The following is a 21,264-nucleotide window of genomic DNA, read 5'->3' as shown; positions in this document are numbered from 1 at the left end:
TACTCCAGGCACGTAGGCTGCAAGTCAGTCAAAGCTGGGGGTGCTGAGACAGAGTTGATCATGATGTCATATTAAACACAGCGCAGTGGCACAACATACATGATTTTTACATGATGTACTTGAATGGAACACAACATTTCATTCCAACGGATAACAAACTTGGTTTCAGGCCCAACAAAGAAATCAAAGATTCTCTTTTGAAGACATATCTAATCTACTATTACCACCATTGAAATCTGTGATCCTCTCAGGAGTGTTCTAAAACAAAATCAAATATAATAATAACTAGAAATACTGCACTGCGGTTGTACGCCTCCACCAATCATTGCAGTTTCTGTCTACATTATTTGTTTTCCAGATTCGTATAAAGTCTACGTGACCTTTACGAGTCCAACTGACACTCACACAAAAGTTGAAGAAGTTCCTTTTAGGCGGTCTTCAGATTTCATAATCAAGGGGCCCAAAACATATTTTGTGAGGCCCATAAATCTTTGTCGACCAAAATCGAACTAGTTAAACCTTGAGTTCAAGGGAATGTTTGTGCCAAATTCTGTCAAGGTCTTACAGAGATATTAAGTTCACATGGGGAAAAACAAATGCTTTGTGAGGTCACAGCGACCTTGAACTATGGTATTTGAAAACCAACATCTCATCAGGTCATCCTTGAGTCTAAGTGAATGTTTGTAAAAAACTTTAACAAATTCCCTCAAGGCCTTCTTGAGATATTGTGTTCACAAGAATGGGTTGTGTTAGACCTGCTAAAAGGTTTTCTCTCAAAATGTTACTTCCTTAAATTAAATTAATTTCTTTTATTGATTTAGAAAACGGTTTTGCCTCACAGTTCCAGTCTCCCACTTTACGGGAAGTGCTGCAGCAACTTCAGCAGCTCCTACTTCCACTGTCTCTGACTCTTGTACTAAAAGTATTATATATTATATATACACGTTACGGTTTTCTACCAAACGTCAATAAAATATATAATAATATGCAGAATATTTTCTGACCACCAGAAAAAACCCCAGCAGATTAGTTTGTGGCTAGCTTGAATTGGTGGTGGTTTAAATATATTTCCGTAGTAATCAGGCTCCACAGCAGGTGAGAAACTTCATAAACTGCTCCTGCAGCATTATCGACCTCTCTGCCTCACATCTGTCTGCTCAGTGGGTCCTGCTTTTCATCCAAACATGGCAAAGTACTTTGATTTATATTTGTAGCTTGCCTGTCAGGGGTTGCCCACAGCTGATGGCCGCTTGCAGCCATGGTTGCCCCCATGTTTTGAGGCAAAAGTGGTTGCATTTAAAACGAGAAGAAGAGAGAAGCAAAGGGTCACTAACTCAGTTAAATATGAAAGATATGACCAACACACCCTGAAAAACACGAAGGCTTTACTTTGAATGAAACTGTATCTACTAGAAAACGACTGCTGTCATCCATTTGAATCACACACTGATGCAGGTTGAAACGGGTAATTTCATGCACAGAGGAGAGCGTGATTAAATCAGGTAATTGAATTAAAGGGATAGTTCACCCAACAAATTCACTCATTATCCACTCACCACTATGCCGATTTTGGAGTTTCAGGGGTAAACAGTGTTGCAGCCAAATCCAATACAATTGCAGTAACTGGGGACTCCTTTCTTCAAACGTAATAAAACAACAGAAAACAGACATAAAATGCCTCCATACTGCTCGTGTGGTGTCATCCAAGTGTCCGTAAGCCCCGACATTCAAATTAGACTCGAAATGAGGTAATTTAAACCATGTTTTTAGCCTAAATGTCTGCTGTTATCCTCAGCCCGGAGCCGCATTCATGTTCCACACACCGCACAAGCTCTCGCCTCTATGGTCTCATCCAAGGGGCGCAAGTTCGCGGAAACAGTTACTGCAGCAGTAAATGCTCGCTGAGTTCTCGGCATAGTGGTGAGTAGATAATGACTGAATTGTCATTTTTGGGTGAACTATCCCTTTAAAGTTACATTAAAGAGCAGATTTTATTTGATCGAGATTCTTATGCATGACACAAGCTTTAAGGTACACACATAAAAAAACACACAGGAACGTAACGTACTTGACAAGCTATTAATTGTTATTTGTACAAAAATCAGCATGATCCCTTTCGTAGGGTTTTCAGAAAGTGCGACGGCAGCCAGTGAGCGGTCATTACTCATTGTGTTGGCAATCCAGTTACTGATCACACATGAGCAAAACACGGCGAGCTCGCACACTGCGTTCAAAGTGTGGTGCAGTAAAGCTGCCTAATTGCACCACGCTGTGCGAAAACTAAGAGAACATTAGTTCAGCAGACAGCGGAACAGCGATCACGTTTCCAATTCCAAAAGCCTTAAAACAGGCGTAAAACAAAACAACCTTTCCACTGCGCCGGGAAATCTGCATAGACCCACCGCAGAGTGCGTGGACAAGCACACAGCGAGTCTTTTCAACTTTCATTTTCATACATAACAATGCGTGCGTGCACTCCCAGAATCCTTTTCATTCTCATGGGCCCCCCCCACACGGTGCCAGGTCAGATAGATGAAGGAATAATGTGAAGAGAAGTCAAGACGAGAAATACACATTTAAAAAAAAAAAAAGCTACGAAAACAATGATATGCAAATAGAACAAAAAACATGACGTTAATGGCCAATTGTGGGCAAATGTTTAAGGGGAGCGATTAAGGCGGCGCACGAATGATGACAAGCGTGGCAGAGTGGCCTGGACGTACTGCAGCAGCCGAAACCAAAGCTTGTGATTTGTTTGCTCTTCACTATTTTTGCCGCATGAGCACAGCAAATTTGATTTGGTTTGGAGGAAGCTGCCAGCCCCACTGTCTGGGGTTTCTTCTCCTTGTGGTCTGTGCACGGCCCGAGGCACACACAGCTGTCCCACCATCTTATTGTTAACTTCTGATGACCCGACAACTTAACGCATTTTCATACAATTGCTATTGTGCACTCGGCTTCTATTGTGAAGCCAACCCCCGTGTGTACACACACAAGAGGGAAATACAAAGGCTTTTTATGTGATTCTTTTTTTTTTTTCGACTGCAGGATCATCTGTTCTGTGGTGAACAAACTAAAGTCTAGTAATTATTATCTGCGCCCCCAGGAGGTTATGTTTTCATTGGCGTCCGTTTGTTTGTTTGTTTGTTTGTTTGACAGCAGGATTACACAAAAGCTACTGGATGGATTCCCACGGAACCAGGTGGAAGGATGCAGTGTGGGTCAGGGAAGAAGCTGGATCTGTTTTTTTTACATTTTTGTAAAATGTTCTGAGGATAATTAATTGATCTTTATGAAAGAAATCAGGCATGTTAAGGGGACTGATATTTATGAGTTTGTCAGATTTGTTGCAGATCCAAATAAAAGTCCAGATCTTTGAGGTTTCATGAGAGGTACTGAGTGTCTGGTTCTGGTTTTCAATTTGTCTGTTTGCAGCATAACACAAAAACTACTGGACCAAACTTTAGTTACCTCCGCCAAGGTTAGTTAGTTCCCAGGATTAAAAAAACTTAAAAGTTAAAAAACTTTGTGGAAGAATGTGGTACGGGTCAGGAAGGAACACATTCAATTTTGGTGCAGATCTGGATCAGGGCTCAGAGCCAAGATTTATTTTTTGTGACCTCCGTAAACATTGCAAAACATTTAAAACATTTTATTTCTTTATTTTTTGACATCTTCGCATATTTCTCAGGGAATAATTCATGGATCTTACAGGCACATTTTAGGGGAACTTACATCTATGAATGCGTGTGATTTGGTGCAGCTTGATTTGAATTGAACTGTCGGGCCTTGGCGGAGGAACGAGCTCTACTGAGTGACACTCTAGTTATACACTGTGACTAAGCACAGCACAAAGCACCATTTATTTAATTCAGTCAGAAACCCACCAGTCACGAGATCAAACATTTTACAGCACACAAACAGCCGCACAGATCCAATTGACATTCATGTCTCTGCAGTAAGCTGCCCGCCGCCTTCCCAGCGTGCATGCTGAAGACACACGCAGTCACGCTGGAGTGCAAATCCACCCATGGGTGTTCACAGAGAGAGGCCAGGGCAGCCACAGAACAATGGTATTGGTGTCAGAGCCACTATGTAGTACTATATATGCAGACTATATCAGATAAGGCTTTTAACTCGCACCAGAATGGAGGCAGCAGTTTAAACAGCAACAATCAGTGGGCAGCAAGTGAATCCAAACAGACTGCTTTGTTATGACAATGGATAGAGAGTGGTGTGTGTGGAGCAATTAGCCGGCAGATTAGCAAAGCATGATGTTTGCGCTCTGCCTGAACTAATACAAAGCTCTGTTTCCGTCAGGTGTCCATGTGTTTAGTTGGGTTTTCATGGCTCTGCAGTAATCTGTATGCTAACTCTGCTGGCACGCTGCAAAGAGGAGCAGGGACGGAATGCTAATATTGTGAAATGAATTCAGAACACAGGTATGGGGAGTTGTTGCTATCTCGCGTCAAAAAAAAAAAAGGCAAATTTACTACAGAAGAGGCACATGTGGCCTATTTTTTACCAACCGAACCATCTTGCCTTTATCTTTAGGCTGCATGCATAGTACCTTAACTCACAGCCGCTTATTATCTGACACACAGTTAAAGTTTATGGGGAAAAACAACAGCACAGTTCAGACTGTTTAGATTAAATCCTTTAGCAAGATTAAAGATGTGACCGGACATCACCACGTAAATTAAAAACAAACCTTTTTAGTATTTATTTTATGAAGTGCGTCATGATTTTATATTAATCTTTATATTTTACACTATTTTTTTAAAACAAAAACAGGTTTATTATACATATATTTATCTATTATTCATATTTTATCATCTTGACTTTTCATTGCTTGTTATCTTTTCTATTATTGATTGCTTTGGATTGTTCTTTGACAATATGCCTAGTATAACAACAACTGAAACAAACTGCTACCAGTGCCTTGACCTCCAGAACATCGAATGCAGTTCCAAGGACACATTTTCCAAGAGGGCGATCCTCTACAAGTGGTCGGTTGGAACAAGCCAGAGACTAGGAAATGCTGGCTGGCACCAGACAATGAAGAAACATGAGGGACCGCAGAACGCTGCAGCCATTGACAATGGATCGGGAGGAAAGACCCCAACCAGACCCCAAGATATTAGGGACACACACCCAGGTCTGATCAGCCTGTGGTGGATCTGCCTTAGCAGAGGGTGTCCTGTGAATAAAAGGGAGAAACACCCAAAGATACCAAGGTACACAACTGATGATACGTCCTTTAACATCCACTGGTGGTTAGAAAAGTTATCATCAAAGTAGTGCAGAAGACTTTCAAATGTAAAAGGGACATTGTCCTATGTTTTCTTATTTAAATAATGTTTGGTCAATCACCTGCAAAGTATGAATTGCACTCGAATAGTTTGAATGGTGCTAGGTGTATAAAGTTTGATTGATTGATTTATGTGCAATGGGACAGGAGGCAGACATTAACCTGAGATGGAAATCAATCGCCTACACCTGGAGGAAGTCAGGAAACTAAACAGGATAACATAGTGTATTGCACTATATAGTACCCGGATGTTGCATCATCCTTCCTGAACAGATGTCTGTACGAATCAACTTTGCACTTCTCCACAAACAACATTTTTTGCTGCCGATTCTGCACAGTCAGAGGACTGAGCCTAGTTGGCACAGCCGGCGCTCGGTGTCAGGACCAGGATTGAACGCCTCGTGCATCGAGAGGCTCTGCAGAGAGATGAACTCAGTCTCTGAATTTGTTGCCGTTTGATCTGAAATGAATTGAGGAGCTTGATCACACAGTCGGTATCCCTCCTCGGCATCGCTTCTTTCAGCCTGCACCCTTCCCCCCCCCGTCGGGACATGCTCTCCTTCATGGCAATTAGCAGATGCACCATATTGGCCCTGGCCTTTTTTTTATTATTTGATTTGATCTGTGACATGTTGCACTGGGTTGCAGGGTTTCAAAAACCCCAGAGGATTGTGGGACTGATGTTCAACGTTAGAAAATTATTTGGGTCACCGGGTTATGCAAGTGGTGCCAGATAGTCGCTGTCATGTGGCTTTTTATCGGTGCGATCGGAGAACTCCCCTCAGAGCTGGATTTACCTGACAGACAGACAGAGTGTATTTTATATGAAATAACATGAAGCTGTTGATCCATTTGAGCTACTGGAGCTGCCACAATATGTTACAACAGAATAGGCTTACGGATACAGAATCGAACAGCAAAACCAAACTATAAAAAAGGCAATAATAGTAAGCGAATTGGAAACAGAAAGCAATAAGGCAATACAAATAAGCCAGATTTACTAAGTACACTCTAAAGTGTGTGGGAGAAATGGACTGAAACGCTGCAGAACAAACTATTGGATACATATCAGTGGTGTTCACATTATAACAGTTCAAATAATAATGTTCACTTTGAAGGAAAATTGAGAAAATTCTACAGCTAATTGTTAACACATGAATATTTGTTCTGTTCTCTCTGTGGCATAGCAGGTCAACATCTTATTTAAACAATAATGTGAAATGATATTGAGTCTATAAAGTCTTCATTTTGAAGGTCTACAGTTCCCAGGGCTGCAGTATTTGGGTGTAGATGCAGACGGCTTTATCACTGCTGGGAAACCTGGAAGAATAATCAGTGTAGTTAATGTCCATTCATTTAGCACTTTATCACTTCTACTGCAGACATGTTTATCCTGTTAGTACAAACCCTGGTTGGGTGATTCAAATGTTTATCACCTGAATGATGTCCTATACAGCCAAGGCCACTTGCTTGTGAGATTTGAAAAGAAACAAATGACTTATCTCTGATATTTCAATTTGCATCATTGCATTCTAGTAATGCCATGATGCTGTATAATATTGTTCTTGGTGATGAGCCACACACAGGTAGACAAATGAACTATTGTTCAGTTATATCCAGGCAGGATATGTGTGGGGCACCTGCCTCGCAGTGGAGAGAGCAGCTTTTGAATACACTTATTCCAATAACCATTATTCATGAAGCAAATTAGTTTTCATTATTACAATAAAATCATACATGAGGATTTTTAAAAATTATTTTAATTAATTGTTTTATTCTACCCTGTACATTATCCAACATTATTATTTTCACTGTTCAACCTTTAAAATGTGCCTGTATCTGGGGGTCCTATATGTTACATGCGTAGTGATGTCATTGCTGCCAGTTTTGGATCAAACAAACGTGATGATCCTGGTCTGTGGTCCAAGAGTCTCAGTAGCAAGCAATACATTGCCAACCCTAATTCAGGGAATGGTGTATGACTATGGAGGCCCCCTGGTGGCTGTGGGGCCCTAAGCAGCCACTTGATTAGCTTATAGGAGGGGCTGGCTCTGCCTAAGCAAAGAGGTTATGGTTTCATCTGCGTTTGATGGTTGGCAGAATAACGGGGACCCAACGAACTTTGGAGTGCAATGGGAATAAACAAGCAGATCTTTAACATGGTGAGATGGCGATCTCGTTGTCACTCTCCGTAGACTCAAGTTTTTGTTTTGTTTGCATCAACCAGACAAAAGCTGTGACCGCTCTGTAGACCATCCAGAGTGACCAGAACACGTTGCTGCGTCTTTGAGAATGCAATGTTTTTCATTCCATGAGCACCACCAACAAGTGTAGTATTGGGTGGGCAGAAAATTCAGAGATGTTTCAAAACATCAGCCAAACTATCACCGTGGCCCCTAAAGGATTTTTACAATATGCATGACCTTGTTGTTACTTTATTGAGCTTGATGTTCCAAAATATTACATAGGTTTTTGAAGGTGTCTGAAGAAACCAAAATAATCTTGCTCGATCAAATCAGTAATTTAGGATTGAAAACAGATCCACAAATACCAGCTGCAGTGCCATAAGAATGCATGGACGAATGAGAGGGGGCGGAAAAAAACAAACAAACACGTCAGCTGTTCCCCATTTATAAAATGTGAATGTTTATTAAATGTTGACGAGAACATTAAAACACATTATCAAGATTCAGCAAAAACAATCTATAGTACTTCACCAAAGATGAAAAGAAAAGGAAAACAGAGTTAGTTCTGCGCTGGGAAGGAGGGAAATGGGAGGACTGAGGGCCGGGGAGGTGGGCCACGAGTGGGGGGAGGGCAAACAGCGGGGCAATAAAGATGCTGGTGGGTCTGGAGCTGCAGAGAGCAGAGGAGAGAATTTAGGAGGGATGGAGTGAGTGGGAATTGGCAGCGGAGGCTAAGGCAATTAAAGAAGGGTACAGAGTGAGAAAGATAGAAGGTTTGGGGGACCTCGGGGATCGATCGGGACGGTGCTGATGCACTGTAATGAGCGGGATAACTCGGAATGATTAGAGCCTCAGATTTCACTCTTTTATCACTCCTTCCGTCTGAGACTCAGCAAGCTGCAGAGGCCTTCCCTGCACGAGAACACAGAGAGGGGGGCACGGCAAATAAAACTCGTCTCCACAGTTAAACTACGGGGGCGGAGACGGAGCATTAACATATACAATGAGCACAACGTCGTGTCGAGGTGAATAAACACTTTGGGGGAGTGGGTTCTCTGGGGTGGGGGAGGGGTTCGAGCGCAGTTCAACACAGTACCAGAAGTTGGTGTATCCACTCTAATGGGTTCACAATCACAATAAGTAATAGTTCTTTATAATTTTCTCTCTGTTATCAACACAAATAGCAGGGGGGGGGGGAGGCAAGTTGTACACAAGCATCATGTTACTTCAAAGTTCTGCAGAGAGACTCAGCCTCACGCTCCCTCCTCTGGCTCATGCACACGGGCATGTACAAACCGAAGCATGTGCATATATGTGTACACACAGAGACACTGTAGACGCACACGTGTGCACACACACACTCACGCTCTGTTCAGCGCAGAGACACACACACACACACACACACACACACACACACACTTGCATACGTTCCCAGGCGCAGTTTGACTCCGTCTCCCTTAAGAGGCTTCATACATTTTCCATCTCATCTTAAATCTTCTGACATGATCCCATCTCGACTCTCTGTGCCATAACATCAGCAGGTGTCTGCCACGTGTCTGTGCTTGGATGTCGAGGACCTGTCGAGTCACACAGCCGAGGCTGCGGAGACAGCGACGGGAGATTGTTCCCGAGCAGCGGCGATGACAGAAGAAGTCACAGCTGTTCCCAGTGTCAAGAGGTATTCAGCGCAACCCTGCTCGTGTGCTACACATTTAAATCGGCGTCAGCCGGGGCGACCCTCTTCAGCACACATTCGAAAAAAAAACTCCCGCTGTTTGCCACAGGACTCTCGGAAAGCCGAGATGTCAGAGAGGTCGCAAAGCATCCGGCGACACAGCTTTTTGTGCCGAGAGGTTCCAAATCCCTCCCATATTGTGCCTCGGTAATATTTGTGCTGTATTGAATGGGCATGTGCTTGAGGCGTAATCATATTCCTCCGTTTTCGCTCGTATTCAGAGCATCGCAGGCGCTACTCCCACCTGTCGCTCAGCTGGAGGAAGGGAAAAAGTTCTGTAAATACATCTCCTTTCTTTATTTATGAACTTTTTTTTTTTTCTTATAACCAGGTGGATTTTGTTTAAGTCCATGTGCTTCAGTTCTCTTTGTGTTTTAGCATAGTAAGAAAACAGATTCACATGCTCTAAAAGTCATACACACTGTACAATAAAATCTACAGATATTTTTTAAAGCTTTCAGTACATCCAAAAGAAAAACCGATGAAGCTGCAAAAAAGTGGATTCACCGATTTCCCAAAAAATAAATGAACAAGAGGGACGGAACATTTCTGGATTTCACTTTTCCGCCAAAGTGTTTTTTGTTTTTTTTTCTTCATAACATATTTTCTTTTACTGTCATCCTTTTTTTTTTTGTTCGCCTTAGGCAATTTTTGTTTTTGCAATACTAGAATTCCTACTCAAAAGAAAGAAAAACGACGTGATTGAGAGCGACAGATCTTATTTTACAGCAACTAGTTCTCTTTGCATGACGAGTCAAACTGTGTCACACGAACAAATCCCATAATAATCCCCTGAAAGAGAGAGAGAAAAATAAAAGAAACCTACAGAAAACAGGAGAAACAATAGACGTGGGAACGGGAGCTGAGGTACCATTTTCTCAACAGGTCTGACTTACTGTAAATAAAATCAAAAAGGGGGGGAAATATGAGACGGTGTTTTTGATTAAACATTCTTTCTGTGATCCCGAGGTCTCGTTCTAACGGCTGCCAGTGTCTTACAGGTACACACATTAGGGGCTATGTTATTTTATGTTAATTGGGTGATGGAGAGAGTGAAGTTTTGCCAGGCGTGCTTCATGTTTTCATGTTTAGTCTGAACACTGTAGTTATTCGAGACGCTCCACTGAACTGCCGACAGGAAACCGATAGTTGGGAAAACTCTCTGTCTATCTCCGCGGCACACACACCTACACACACACGCGCAAAGTGCTGGGTTACCATCTGTGAGTGCTGCATCACTTGGCCAGTCCTCAGCTGGCAGGCAGATCAGACAGTGCCCAATATGCTCCCTAATGGCCCAAGTCAGATGAACGAGATCCTACGTTGTCCCTTCCTCCTTTTTTTTTACTCCCTCTTTCCTCTTTTTCATCCGCATCTCCTACTTCCACCCTCTTTTTTGATTCACCCGGCCCTCCTCTTCGACTAATTTAACCCTCTTTAAACTGTTTCCTCGTTCTCTCTGCCTCTCATTATCCGAGACTTCTTCGCCACCGCCATGCTGCTGGATAAATGTGACATGTCGTACCACTGCACTGTCCCCTCCTCGCTGCTGAAACACTGCACTTCCTTTTCATTCCCTTCCCGTGTTCCTGTTTTTTTTAATGCCATATTTGGTGGCGGCCCTCTCCACTCACAGATTGCAACGGGCAGCGAGACTGAACGACAGTCTAAGTGCCATGTCAGCACAGATGGGAGGTCATAGTTACATGCCAGGAGGAAATCACTGGTGTGTGATTCTGTAGGGGAGGTTTGGACCTCCATGTCAAACTGAGTAAAGCTTGGGCAGTGGACTGTGCGGCGCTCAGGGCTCTGGTCTAACGTTTTTTGTGAACGGAACGATCTAAAAATGAGAGCGTCACGAATACATTATTTTCTTTTAAAGAAAGGGAGCAGGGGGAAGGATTGAGGCAGCCAGCATGACGTCTACAGCTGAGTGATGGAGGAAGAAGGGCAAGAAGGATGAGAGACATCAGGAGCAGAAAAACAGCAACTAAACTCAAAGAGGTATGTTTTAGTGTCGAAACAATATCAAGACAAATTATTCTGCCTATAGCTGTCTGGTTTGTAATGTTTCAAAAATTTATTTTTTTCTTCTCTCTTTCTCAGTGTCATTTCTTTTCAGTGTCGCGGGTGGGCCGTATCTTCATCTCGGAGAATTTGAGTGAGTACTGCCAGCCCGTCCAGGAGGACCATTCGATGCCGTCTGCGTAGGACGTGTGCTGGCCGCGCAGGTACTGGCCGTTAAGGTTGGAGGTGTGGCAGTTGCGGTACCACCAGGCACCGTGGTAGAAGGAGGCGCAGTTGTTCTCCGAGTGGTCGTTGTCCCTGTCTTTGGTGGTGAACTTCATCCCGTTGTGCTTCAGTAGAGAGTCACCTAGGGCGGGAAAAAAGATGCACAGCGAAATTTTCATATGTGAAAAGAAAGGATATAACGCGCTGAATAAAAACGTACTCAAACACATGCTTAGTCCTGAACTATCTAATAATGCGATTGTCTCTTTCAGCGAATCACGATGTATTTTATCAGTCCCATTTTTTGCAAACGATATCATGGATGAGAGCTCTAAAGGGAAGTATGTAAACCTTGCAACCAGTCTCAAAGGCATATAAACACTTATGTTGCACTCTAGGATCAAAGGCATATGTTGCACCCGGTCCTAAAGGTACAACACAGTTATGTCTCAAAGGTATGTACACGATTATGTTATGCCCGGTCTAAATGGGTTAAAAGACTGCATTACATGATTGAAAAGAGATGTCACGAACTGAGGAATTTGACTTTTGAAGCATCTTTGCATCCTCTCACTTACCAATACACACTATTGGATCTGATACCAGAAACCAGCAATTAGACATATCCACAAATTGATTAAATTCACAATGGCATAGGACCTTTCAATTAATCATTCCTATAACGAGAGGGCGGAGGACGGAAGAAATAAAACAAAAATCTGCAGTTCTCCGGAGTATCGAGTCTCATTATCTAACGCAGGAGGTCAGAGAGCCTTGTAGCCAATTTATCAAAGGTTCTGTTGTGACCTTTTTATCTTCCTCTTTTTGATAATTTCACACCCCCACACCCCCACCCATGACTTCTTCAGAATGTGTGTCCGTCAGTGAGCGGACGAAAATGTAATCAGAGGACGGAAAACAAAAATATAATCACGTGTCGATTTCATTCTTGCATCTTTTTACATATCTTTCTAGCCACAGAAACAAATTATACATACAAGCCAATGAGGGGGGGGCCGTCGTTTCTTGCAACCTGTAATTGTGATTATGACAGTGATGTAAGACCACTGCAGAAATGCGGCACACCGGCAAGTTGCATCCCCTTAAGTGTCTTTAATCACGGCCTGCACGGTGAGACTGATCTGCACAATCAAACAGCCGAGCCGAGAAGATCACTTAATAAGGATTTGTCACCGGCAAATTCTCGACGTCGATAAGTGATTTAGAAGCCGGTGCTCCGAGGTGCTCGCAGGTACAGGGGAAGCAGCGTCCGTGGTGGACGGACACTGCGGTAAAGATTTCGGCAAATGGATGTTGAGAGAGCTCATAATGTTCAGTAAACTCCCCATACCTCCGCTCTCCGCGCCCTGCTTTCTTCATAAAGCCGGCCTCACACTGTGACCAGAAGTGGAAGGAAGGATAAAGCTGAGAGCAGAATGAGAGACGGCTCACCAGCTATCAGGTGCTGGCTAACAGCTTGTCAGGGCATCAAACAACCCCTAATTGCCCAGGATGTGGCCGGCCAGCGCCTTAGCCTCTCTCTCTGTCTTACTCTGCTCTCCATTTGGCATTACCATGGCAACCAGACGGTAGGAAAGAATAATCTGACAGATACGTCTGATATTCATGTTGTGTGCTGGTCGACATTAGGAGAAAAGAGATAGCGGGGGGAAAGGGAAAGAGGAAGAAAATGGAAGGGCTCAAGGATGTAGAAAAGAGGAAACAATAAAAAAGGGAAACACTTAAGGGCTCATTTGCAAGGCTCCGGATGTCACCTCAGTGGCCGGGGGCTGGCGGCCTCCTCTGTTGCCCGTTAAGATCCAGCTGCTCCCAAACCGAATGAGCACCTGTCAGCTGATCGCAGGGCGGCCACAGCAGAGTTCTACTAATAATAATAATAATAACAGGAGCCGAGGGGAGCGTCCTGAGAGAGTTTCAGTTCCCTTAATTCGGCTGTGAACGCATAACAAGCGGATGGGTTCAAGGTCGGGCTGCGCCAAAGACAGGCCGGGAGGAGTTTTTTTTAGCAGAGACTGTGTTTGGGCAACAAAGAAAAATTGCAAACACATCAAAAGCATTTTTCTCTTCCCCCTCTGGTTTCCTTTATTCATTTTGTGTGCCTCCCCTGTCCCTGAGTCACCTCTGTCCTCATATTTACTTACCTCTTCCTGCCTTCTGCTCCTCTCCCCTCACACCTGTCCCCTCCATTCCTCCATCCTAGCTACTTCCAGCTACTCCCTCCTTCCTCCCTTTTACCGCCGCCGCTCCATATCTCATATTTGTCCCCATTCTCTCTCACAGCAGACCTCCCAATAGGTCCTCTAAATTGCTTCTTCATTTCAATGGGATGTTGTTGTTTTTTGTTTACGCTGCAGGTCAAACAGAGCAATTAATTGGTTGTAATTGAATCAAGGTGACGTGGAGCTGCCGTGGATCTGACGGTTTGGGGAGCAGAGACGCAGACGCTCTGTCTCCGTGCATTAACAAGTGGACAGAGATAGAGCACTGTAAAAATAACATACTATTATTTTAGTGGGTGGCAGCGTGTGCTGGAAGTTGACGTAAAGTTTACCCCACTGTTGTGACTTGGGTGTTCACAATTGGGTTAAATGAAAAAAAGAAGGCAAAAAAACCCCAGACTAATAAGAGTATCAGCAAAAAAAACAATCCTTGCAAGCAAAGTTTAACTAGTTCACCGAGTGTGTGCACATACCTGCGTTTCCAGAATAGTCTCCCACAGTCAAAGGGTATCCGTCATCGTCAGCGTCCACGGAGAAGAGGCCCACCCCGAAGGTGGTGTACTGGGCGTATGCGGTGCTATTTTCAAAGTCCTCCAAGTCGATACGCAGCTCATAGTTGCCCTGGATGGACAGGGCATGGATCTGCTTCAGACCTGCAGGAAGAAACAAGACACAGACTAAAAAAAAAATCCTTTCGCAAAGTACCACCATTGTTCTCGGCAAACAATATAAAGCTATTTCAGAAGCCTCTCAGCACCGCACATTTTCTGGAAATAAGACGTAATATGGTTTTTGGTCCATTTAGAGTCTCCCCTTGCATGTGTAGGGTTTCTTGCCAAAACAAGATTAGAGTTTCGAAAAATGTGCCGAGTGTCTGCTGCTCACACTGGACTTTGCAATGAGGATGGAGAGACCAGCCAAATGCACAGAATTTAATAAATGTGAAATGAAGTAATGACTTAAGAAAAAAAGTTGATTTCACAACGACACATAGTTGGAACCAGGAATCTACAGTTTTGTGTATAAATGTTTTTATTGATCTCCCACTACTAGATAGGTGGTAAGAGTCCTGGACATAGTCTGTACAGGCACATACAAATGTGACGCTTCTCCAGTCCACCCATTATCCAGAAATGAAGGCAGCCATCTTCCTCATTTGGAGCCAGTGTCTACACAGGGGTATCGGGGGATGGAGCCACGGTAGCACACACTCTTGACCAACATGCCATTTTACCACAATATAACATCTCATAACTTGCTAAAACTTAAAAAGTGGCACTTGGGCACACGTCAGTGTGATAACAACTACCTAAAATGACAGAAACCATCTTTAAGAAAAAATTATTTGACGTTTTCTTTAACTTTTTCGTTTGCCCCCCCCGTCCCATCCAACATGGAGGATTTTATGACCTATACTACATCCTGCCACCAGGTGATGCTGGAGATTCTGTGGCTTCACTTGTGGGGAGCTGTCATGTCGTCCATCTTTATATAAGGTCCTGGATCTTGCTCATTATGTTGTAAATATGAATATGTAGCCTATTTATGTCAAACAAAATAACAAAATTCCATTGAGTGATGATTGTAGATTGTGGATTTGTGGTGCTTTCATCTTTCTATGTCAAGGTGTCGAGGTTAAGAGGAGATGCCGTAAAATTGAAGCTGCATGAGGTGAGAGTAAAGTTATTCATAAAAAAATAAATAATATCACAAGGTTACCTGTTTTATTGTGAAGTTAAAATCGTTCAAAATGATACATTTTAAAGAGAAAAACAACCAGAAAGCTTGAATGGATTCATGGACTAGCAGGGCTTCACAGTTTCACCCAGAGGAGAAGCTACTTATACTCATGTCTGGATTATTGCCCCTGGCGTCCGCGAACATTAAAGACTGTGACCTGACTTGATATCAAAGTTACAGTTTTTAATATTGAAGAGAGAATTTTAAAATGTAACCGCGAGGTCAACAACATCCGTGGCCTCCTGATAATGAACCTACACAGAGCTTGACTCCCTCACGCTTTTCACTGTAGCAATGTGAGAGTTTTCACTTTTCCCTTCAGGTCAGTTCGGGAGAAAGAGAGAGCAAAAAAACTGCAGTGTTTTCATAAACCAGCGAGGTCAGGACTCAGAAGGCTGATATAATGTACTCCATTTAAAAGAGAGGGCTAATGGGGTTGGAGTCGTCATTACTACAATTTCTCTATAGCAGGAATGGATGAAATAATTGTGGGAAAGAGTTTTGCAGATAAAAGTTATTTGTTGTGTATAAAAAGATTTGGTCAGTGACACATCTAAAAGTCCCTATTAACCTCTGATTTTATGCGTATGATTAAGAGAGAGCGCCCAGCTCATTAATGCCCACAGTTAGCCATGAGTAGAAGGATTACCTTTGATTAAACCTCATTTCCATCATCATCATAGAACCATTAAACCCTAAACGCTTTCTTTTCGTCTTCGGAGAAGAGTCTGTTTTCTCTTTCCAATCCCTGATTGTGTGTTTCTGCTCGGGGTAATCACTTCTGGAGCCCATTTTCGTAAATGAGACACTTTTTTCCTCCCCTATCTTTGTTAAAGCGCGTGGTCTTTCAGTTTGAGAGGAGGGCGTTTTGATTTCACGTTAAGATTTTTGAAATGCTCTCGCTGCACTCGCACTCAAACAGCCCTTTCCTGTGCTTCGATTTTTCCTGAGCTCCAGCTTCAGCGCATCTGTGAAAGGCACCTATAAATAAAATGTGTCATTATATTATTAGTATTGTAACTTTAATGTCTTGCAAAATCAAGGATCTTGAGTCTTGATGCTGCTAACAGTCCCAATTATCAATGTTTCATTTGCTAAAGGTTTTTACAACTATTAAAAACTGAATCAATAAGTCCTGTTCTCAAACTGAAAGACCATGCGCTTGAATAAAGAGAAGAAAAAACCCCGTAGACACTCTCACAGTTTCCATCCACCTGTCTCAACTCTGAAAGATTCCAGCTTGCCATCTCTTCATTGCAATGTCCCCGAACCGATCCTTTAATTGTTCCTCAATCCTTTAGAATGAGCATACGAGACAGCAAGCGCCAGAGGGAAAGGGGCTTCCATCCCGTCTTCCTTGCCCCCCCCCTGCTCTGCGTTTGCCCCCGCTGTGTCGGAGTGATGGCTCTTCCCAGGGCAACTTTTCCTCTACTGGGTTGATCAAAGCTACAAAGAGGAATAGTGTGTCAGGCAGAGAGGAGCAGGGGAGGAGCTCCTCAACCTGGGCCTGCATTAAAAGACAAAAAAAAAACCAACGCAGGAAGACAAACAAAAGTAAAACTCCGCTTCAAGACTCCGTCAACCAGCCTTTCTCCCGTGCTTACAAGTGCACTCTATGCATCTGCCGCGTTTGTTTGGGAGACAAAAAGCGTCGCTATTTGAAAGCGCGCATTGATGGAGAAGCTTCAAAGGACTCCTGGTTTAAAAACGAGTCTCGGCTTCTTCGACGCATGTTGTGGGAGCTGCAGGCTGCAGTCGCTGGCTGAAGGGTTTGTTTTACTCTCCTTTAATGTGAGTGGGAATCGAGCATGAAAGCGGCCGCGCCACAGGAAGGCAGGTGTTTTAATGGACTTGTACACCCAGTCAGTTTACCACCAACCACAATCATCACCAAATGAACGCGTTTAAAGCTCGCACACCTTTAACTTGCTTCGCCTAATGGGAATTCCATCATGGTCGAGAGTGGCACTCAGAGAGCACATTGTCTAAAGTTTAGGGCTAATTTGACGTCGAGCACAGCTGAAAGAATCCATTACTGTCCAGAAACAGGCCGAGCCCGGGCACTTAGTTTGGATATAATCTCGCCCGATAGGAGGCAAGTTCAGTCATGAATAGGCAGGTGACTCAGGCCAGTGTGCAGCTAATTCCTACACGGGAACATAAATACTCCCGTGCATCCCATTTTCACGTGCATTCACAGAAACGGAGACGTTGTCGCTCGCAGAAATAGTTTCGGTGTCGTAGGCCTTTGAGAGAAAGTATCAATCCACACAAACGCCTCAGGGAAAAGTGCCCTGGAGTGATTTGACAAACTTCAAACGACAGACTTGTTTTCTCTTTCAGGAGAGGGGAAAAAAAAAATATACCAGATGCAACACAACTCTATTTAAAGAGTCTGTGGCTTCAAACTGTATTTACATAACTTTAATTCACTCCCTAATTAAAGCCCCAGAGAATCTCAGTGAGACTCTAACTCGGAATAATTAAAGAGGAAGATAAGTGAAATAACAACAGAGACTACTTTGGTTAAAATCTAAATGCTCAGGTGTAACTCTCTGTTAATTAAATGCTATTGTTAGGTTATTTAAAATGGGAGTTCTAATACAAGGGAGAATTTTAAGGTGTTTTGCTGCAGTATTAACATGCTGATTGCTCCGCTGGGGAGAGACTCTTCCCTCTTCTCGCTGATTTGCCGTTAAATAGGAGCTTAGCTGAAAGCCGAGAAAAAACTTCTCTCCTCCTACACACTTTAGATGAGCAATTAGGGTGCGCTTTCTTCACACTCTTCAATCGGACTATAGGTTCATTTCAAAGGCCATTTTTTAATAGCGGTTTGTTTGTCTTGTATTTAAATCTCTGGCAGGTCATTATTATCGTTCTAATTATGCATATTTTCATACTTTGAAAGTATTACTTTCAAGAGGGGCTTTTCCACCTGGAAATCAAGCCATACAGAGGCAATAAATATTGGTACATGCGTGTACTCTCACGTTCGAGGTGCTTGAGCAAAATTTTAAGCAACACTCTGTAACTTTTACTGAGCAACAACGTCCTCTAGCACATCCCACTGGCCTCAAGGTGGTGATTCAATCTTTTGGGCAACATGTTTGACCGATTGGTCTATTTATCGTATGACCTGAGGTGGATATTACCCATGACCCCTGCTTTCTGAACCAGGGGTGCTGCCGCTCTAACAAATACAGCAAACTCCTTTTAGATTTCTTCATATTTAAAAAGATTCCTCTTCGAATATTGGATATAAACGCTACTAATTAGTGACATCTAAAACATTTTTAACTGATCGAGAGTTGAACTTGCTGGGCCTCAGTTTCACATTTCTCACCCGCTCACAGTTACATAGAGCAAGACGTTCCGGGTGAGGAGTGGGAAAAAAGAGTGGCGCCATTTCTTTATTCCAAGGCAGTGAACCATCAAACAAATTTTGAAGTTTATTTTCAGGTAAAGAAGTTGCTTTAGGATTCATTATTGCCATTATACTCCTGCAGATAACAAACATGCAATGGCAGTCCCTGAGATTTAGAAAATGGCATAAAAATATTGGAAAAAGAATTAAAGAGAACACTACAGGAATAGAAATATCCATCCATCCATTATCTAAGTCGATACAGCTCTCCATTTATGTTAGACACTGTCTTCTCATCAATTGTAAATAAGTTGTAAATATTATTTTGTTCATGTGTTCTGTTACACACGGCATCTATTTTTTTAAATGTAGTATTTCCTCACTCTGGCTGAGGGTTAGGGGCAAAGGATGTTGCACCTTGTTAAAGCCCTATGAGACAAACTGTGATTTGTGAATATGGGCCATACAAACAAACATTTGATTGATTGACTGAACCTGGTTCAATAGTAACCGTCTGTAACGGACACTGCAAAGCAAACACGCCCTTAATGAAACATTTGTCTGTGTCATACCTGCCATTCCGTTGGCTGGGAAATATAAACCGGGTAATTCAACGAGCAATCCAAGACTGAGAGCCAAAATATGAGAAGTGTTTGCGAGCTGAACAGAATCAGCCTGTGCGCGAGGGACTCAAACCGAAGCACGGGACATTTGTGCTGCAACAGTATATCTGAGTGCCGAAATACCAGGTTAGAGCCGAAGTAAAGCAAATCTGCACGCAAGCTGGGGCTATTTGAGAGAGAGGGCAGGGTCTGGAGGGACAGGGCTGCACAAATCTGAATGTGAAATGTGGAAATAATGCTCTCAAAATGAAAGGCTTGAATAAAGATAGGAAGAGAAACTAAATGTGCCGTCCCCACACGATGTGCATTTACACACCGAGTTTCAACTGTGCTGTTGTATAACAAACTGTGAAACAAAATGACTGCTGCTTGTTTTTAAGTTACAGTTACAGTGGGGGAATAATTTATACTTGTAGTCACAAATAACTGTTTGGTGTAAACCCTGATAGTGTTATCTTTAAATAGATAATCACAAATTGGATGCAAAACAAGTCAATGATAATTAGTCAATGTCATCAGCAGGAGAAGATAAATAATACTGGCAAAATCAGCATCTCATTATGAGCGATCGATGTGTTTACTGATAAATCGTATTTAGAGTGAACCTGATTTAACAAGCGCACTGATAGGAGGGAAATCTTTACCCATTTTTTTTACGTTAAATCATCGGTGTCGTAACAGTCGTGTGCAGCTGCCTTCCAGAAGCATAACCTTCATCACGTCCATTCTTATGGATATTAGCATTTCAGAATGCAGAAAGGAAAAGCAGACTATTAAATGTAGAACACACTAATGCATGTGGGAGTAAAGTGTTGCTTCTCTCTGGTGACAAATCTGCGAAAAAGGACACCAAAAATAATATAGATATCTGCAATTACCTCATTAAAACTAGGTCATGGTGATCCATAACTCATTTTCACTGTTCTGAGGTCTACAGGACGGAGGACAAATCCAACTTGTTTAGATCATGAAGATGGTAATTTGTCATTTTTATCTTTTATTCGTTCTGAGAGAAATGTTTTGTTCTCCAGAATTAGAAAGAAACAATGGCTGTGCCCCCCCTGACATTGATTTAAAGCATTACCACCAGAGATTCCATCTCTTTATATATGATTTTACAGCTAATGAGCCTGACATCAATGACTTGATTAAAAATGTAGAGGACTTCTGCGAGATGTCTCTGTGATGCTGCTAAAAGGCCCTAATATTAATGATTTATTTGCTTTTATTTGAAAAGTATGTAGGGGGGGGATGTATTGGATGCTTTTAGGGGACAGGTTGCAGTCCTGTACTCGGAGTCTCTGCGAAGCTCTAAGGGCCATAAAGGAAAAGAATAAAAAAACAGATCTATAAACCCAACAGAGAAATGATTACACTTCTCTCTGCCGCTTGTGACATTTCTCGAAGTTAATTATTCATCATGCTTTTCTCCCTCTGTTGCTGGGGGGCAGCTCCTGAGACTGTTTCAGCTGAAAAAAGGAGGAAAGCAGCAGCACTCTTCTTTCTCCTCCTCCCCGCCTCCTCCCATCATAACTCATCCCCTTTTCTCCGTTTTGTATGTTTTTTTCTTCTCCTTCCTCTTTTCTCTCTGTCCCTTCCTCTCGCTTTATCTTCCTGTCAAGCAGTTTTACTCAACAGAGATTGTGGACAGGCAGGGAATTAGAGCGGTGACCGACTATTTCCGTAGCCGCGGAGACGGCCGCCGTGCCCTTTGCCACTGGGTGCCGGGCTGGTTGAGTGGGACTGCGAACATGCGTCCGCTGAAATGCTCGCTGTCGCCTGCTCTCAGGGAACAGAAGAGGCTTGCTATCGCCGGCTCGCCTCTTGTCATCA

At 42.9% G+C, this 21,264-nt stretch overlaps 1 protein-coding gene across 2 annotated transcripts in view; it reads right to left on the bottom strand.

Annotated features, from left to right (window-relative positions):
* Positions 1–7,929: 7,929 nt before the first annotated feature.
* The window catches only part of fibcd1b (fibrinogen C domain containing 1b), a 112,698-nt gene continuing 99,363 nt past the window's right edge, over positions 7,930–21,264 (bottom strand). For both annotated transcript variants that reach the window (XM_035141732.2, XM_035141733.2), the window contains 2 exons: positions 14,178–14,357; positions 7,930–11,606 (listed from right to left, as the gene is read on the bottom strand). In XM_035141732.2, the coding sequence (XP_034997623.1) occupies positions 11,341–11,606; positions 14,178–14,357 (446 nt within the window). In that variant the 3' untranslated portion in view covers positions 7,930–11,340. The remainder of the gene's footprint in view (positions 11,607–14,177; positions 14,358–21,264) is intronic.

The sequence above is a fragment of the Hippoglossus stenolepis genome, chromosome 18, assembly GCF_022539355.2.
Source record: "Hippoglossus stenolepis isolate QCI-W04-F060 chromosome 18, HSTE1.2, whole genome shotgun sequence".
Lineage (NCBI taxonomy): Eukaryota > Metazoa > Chordata > Actinopteri > Pleuronectiformes > Pleuronectidae > Hippoglossus > Hippoglossus stenolepis.
Note: the sequence above shows the minus strand (reverse complement) of the source record. Positions and strands in the feature narration are given on the sequence as shown.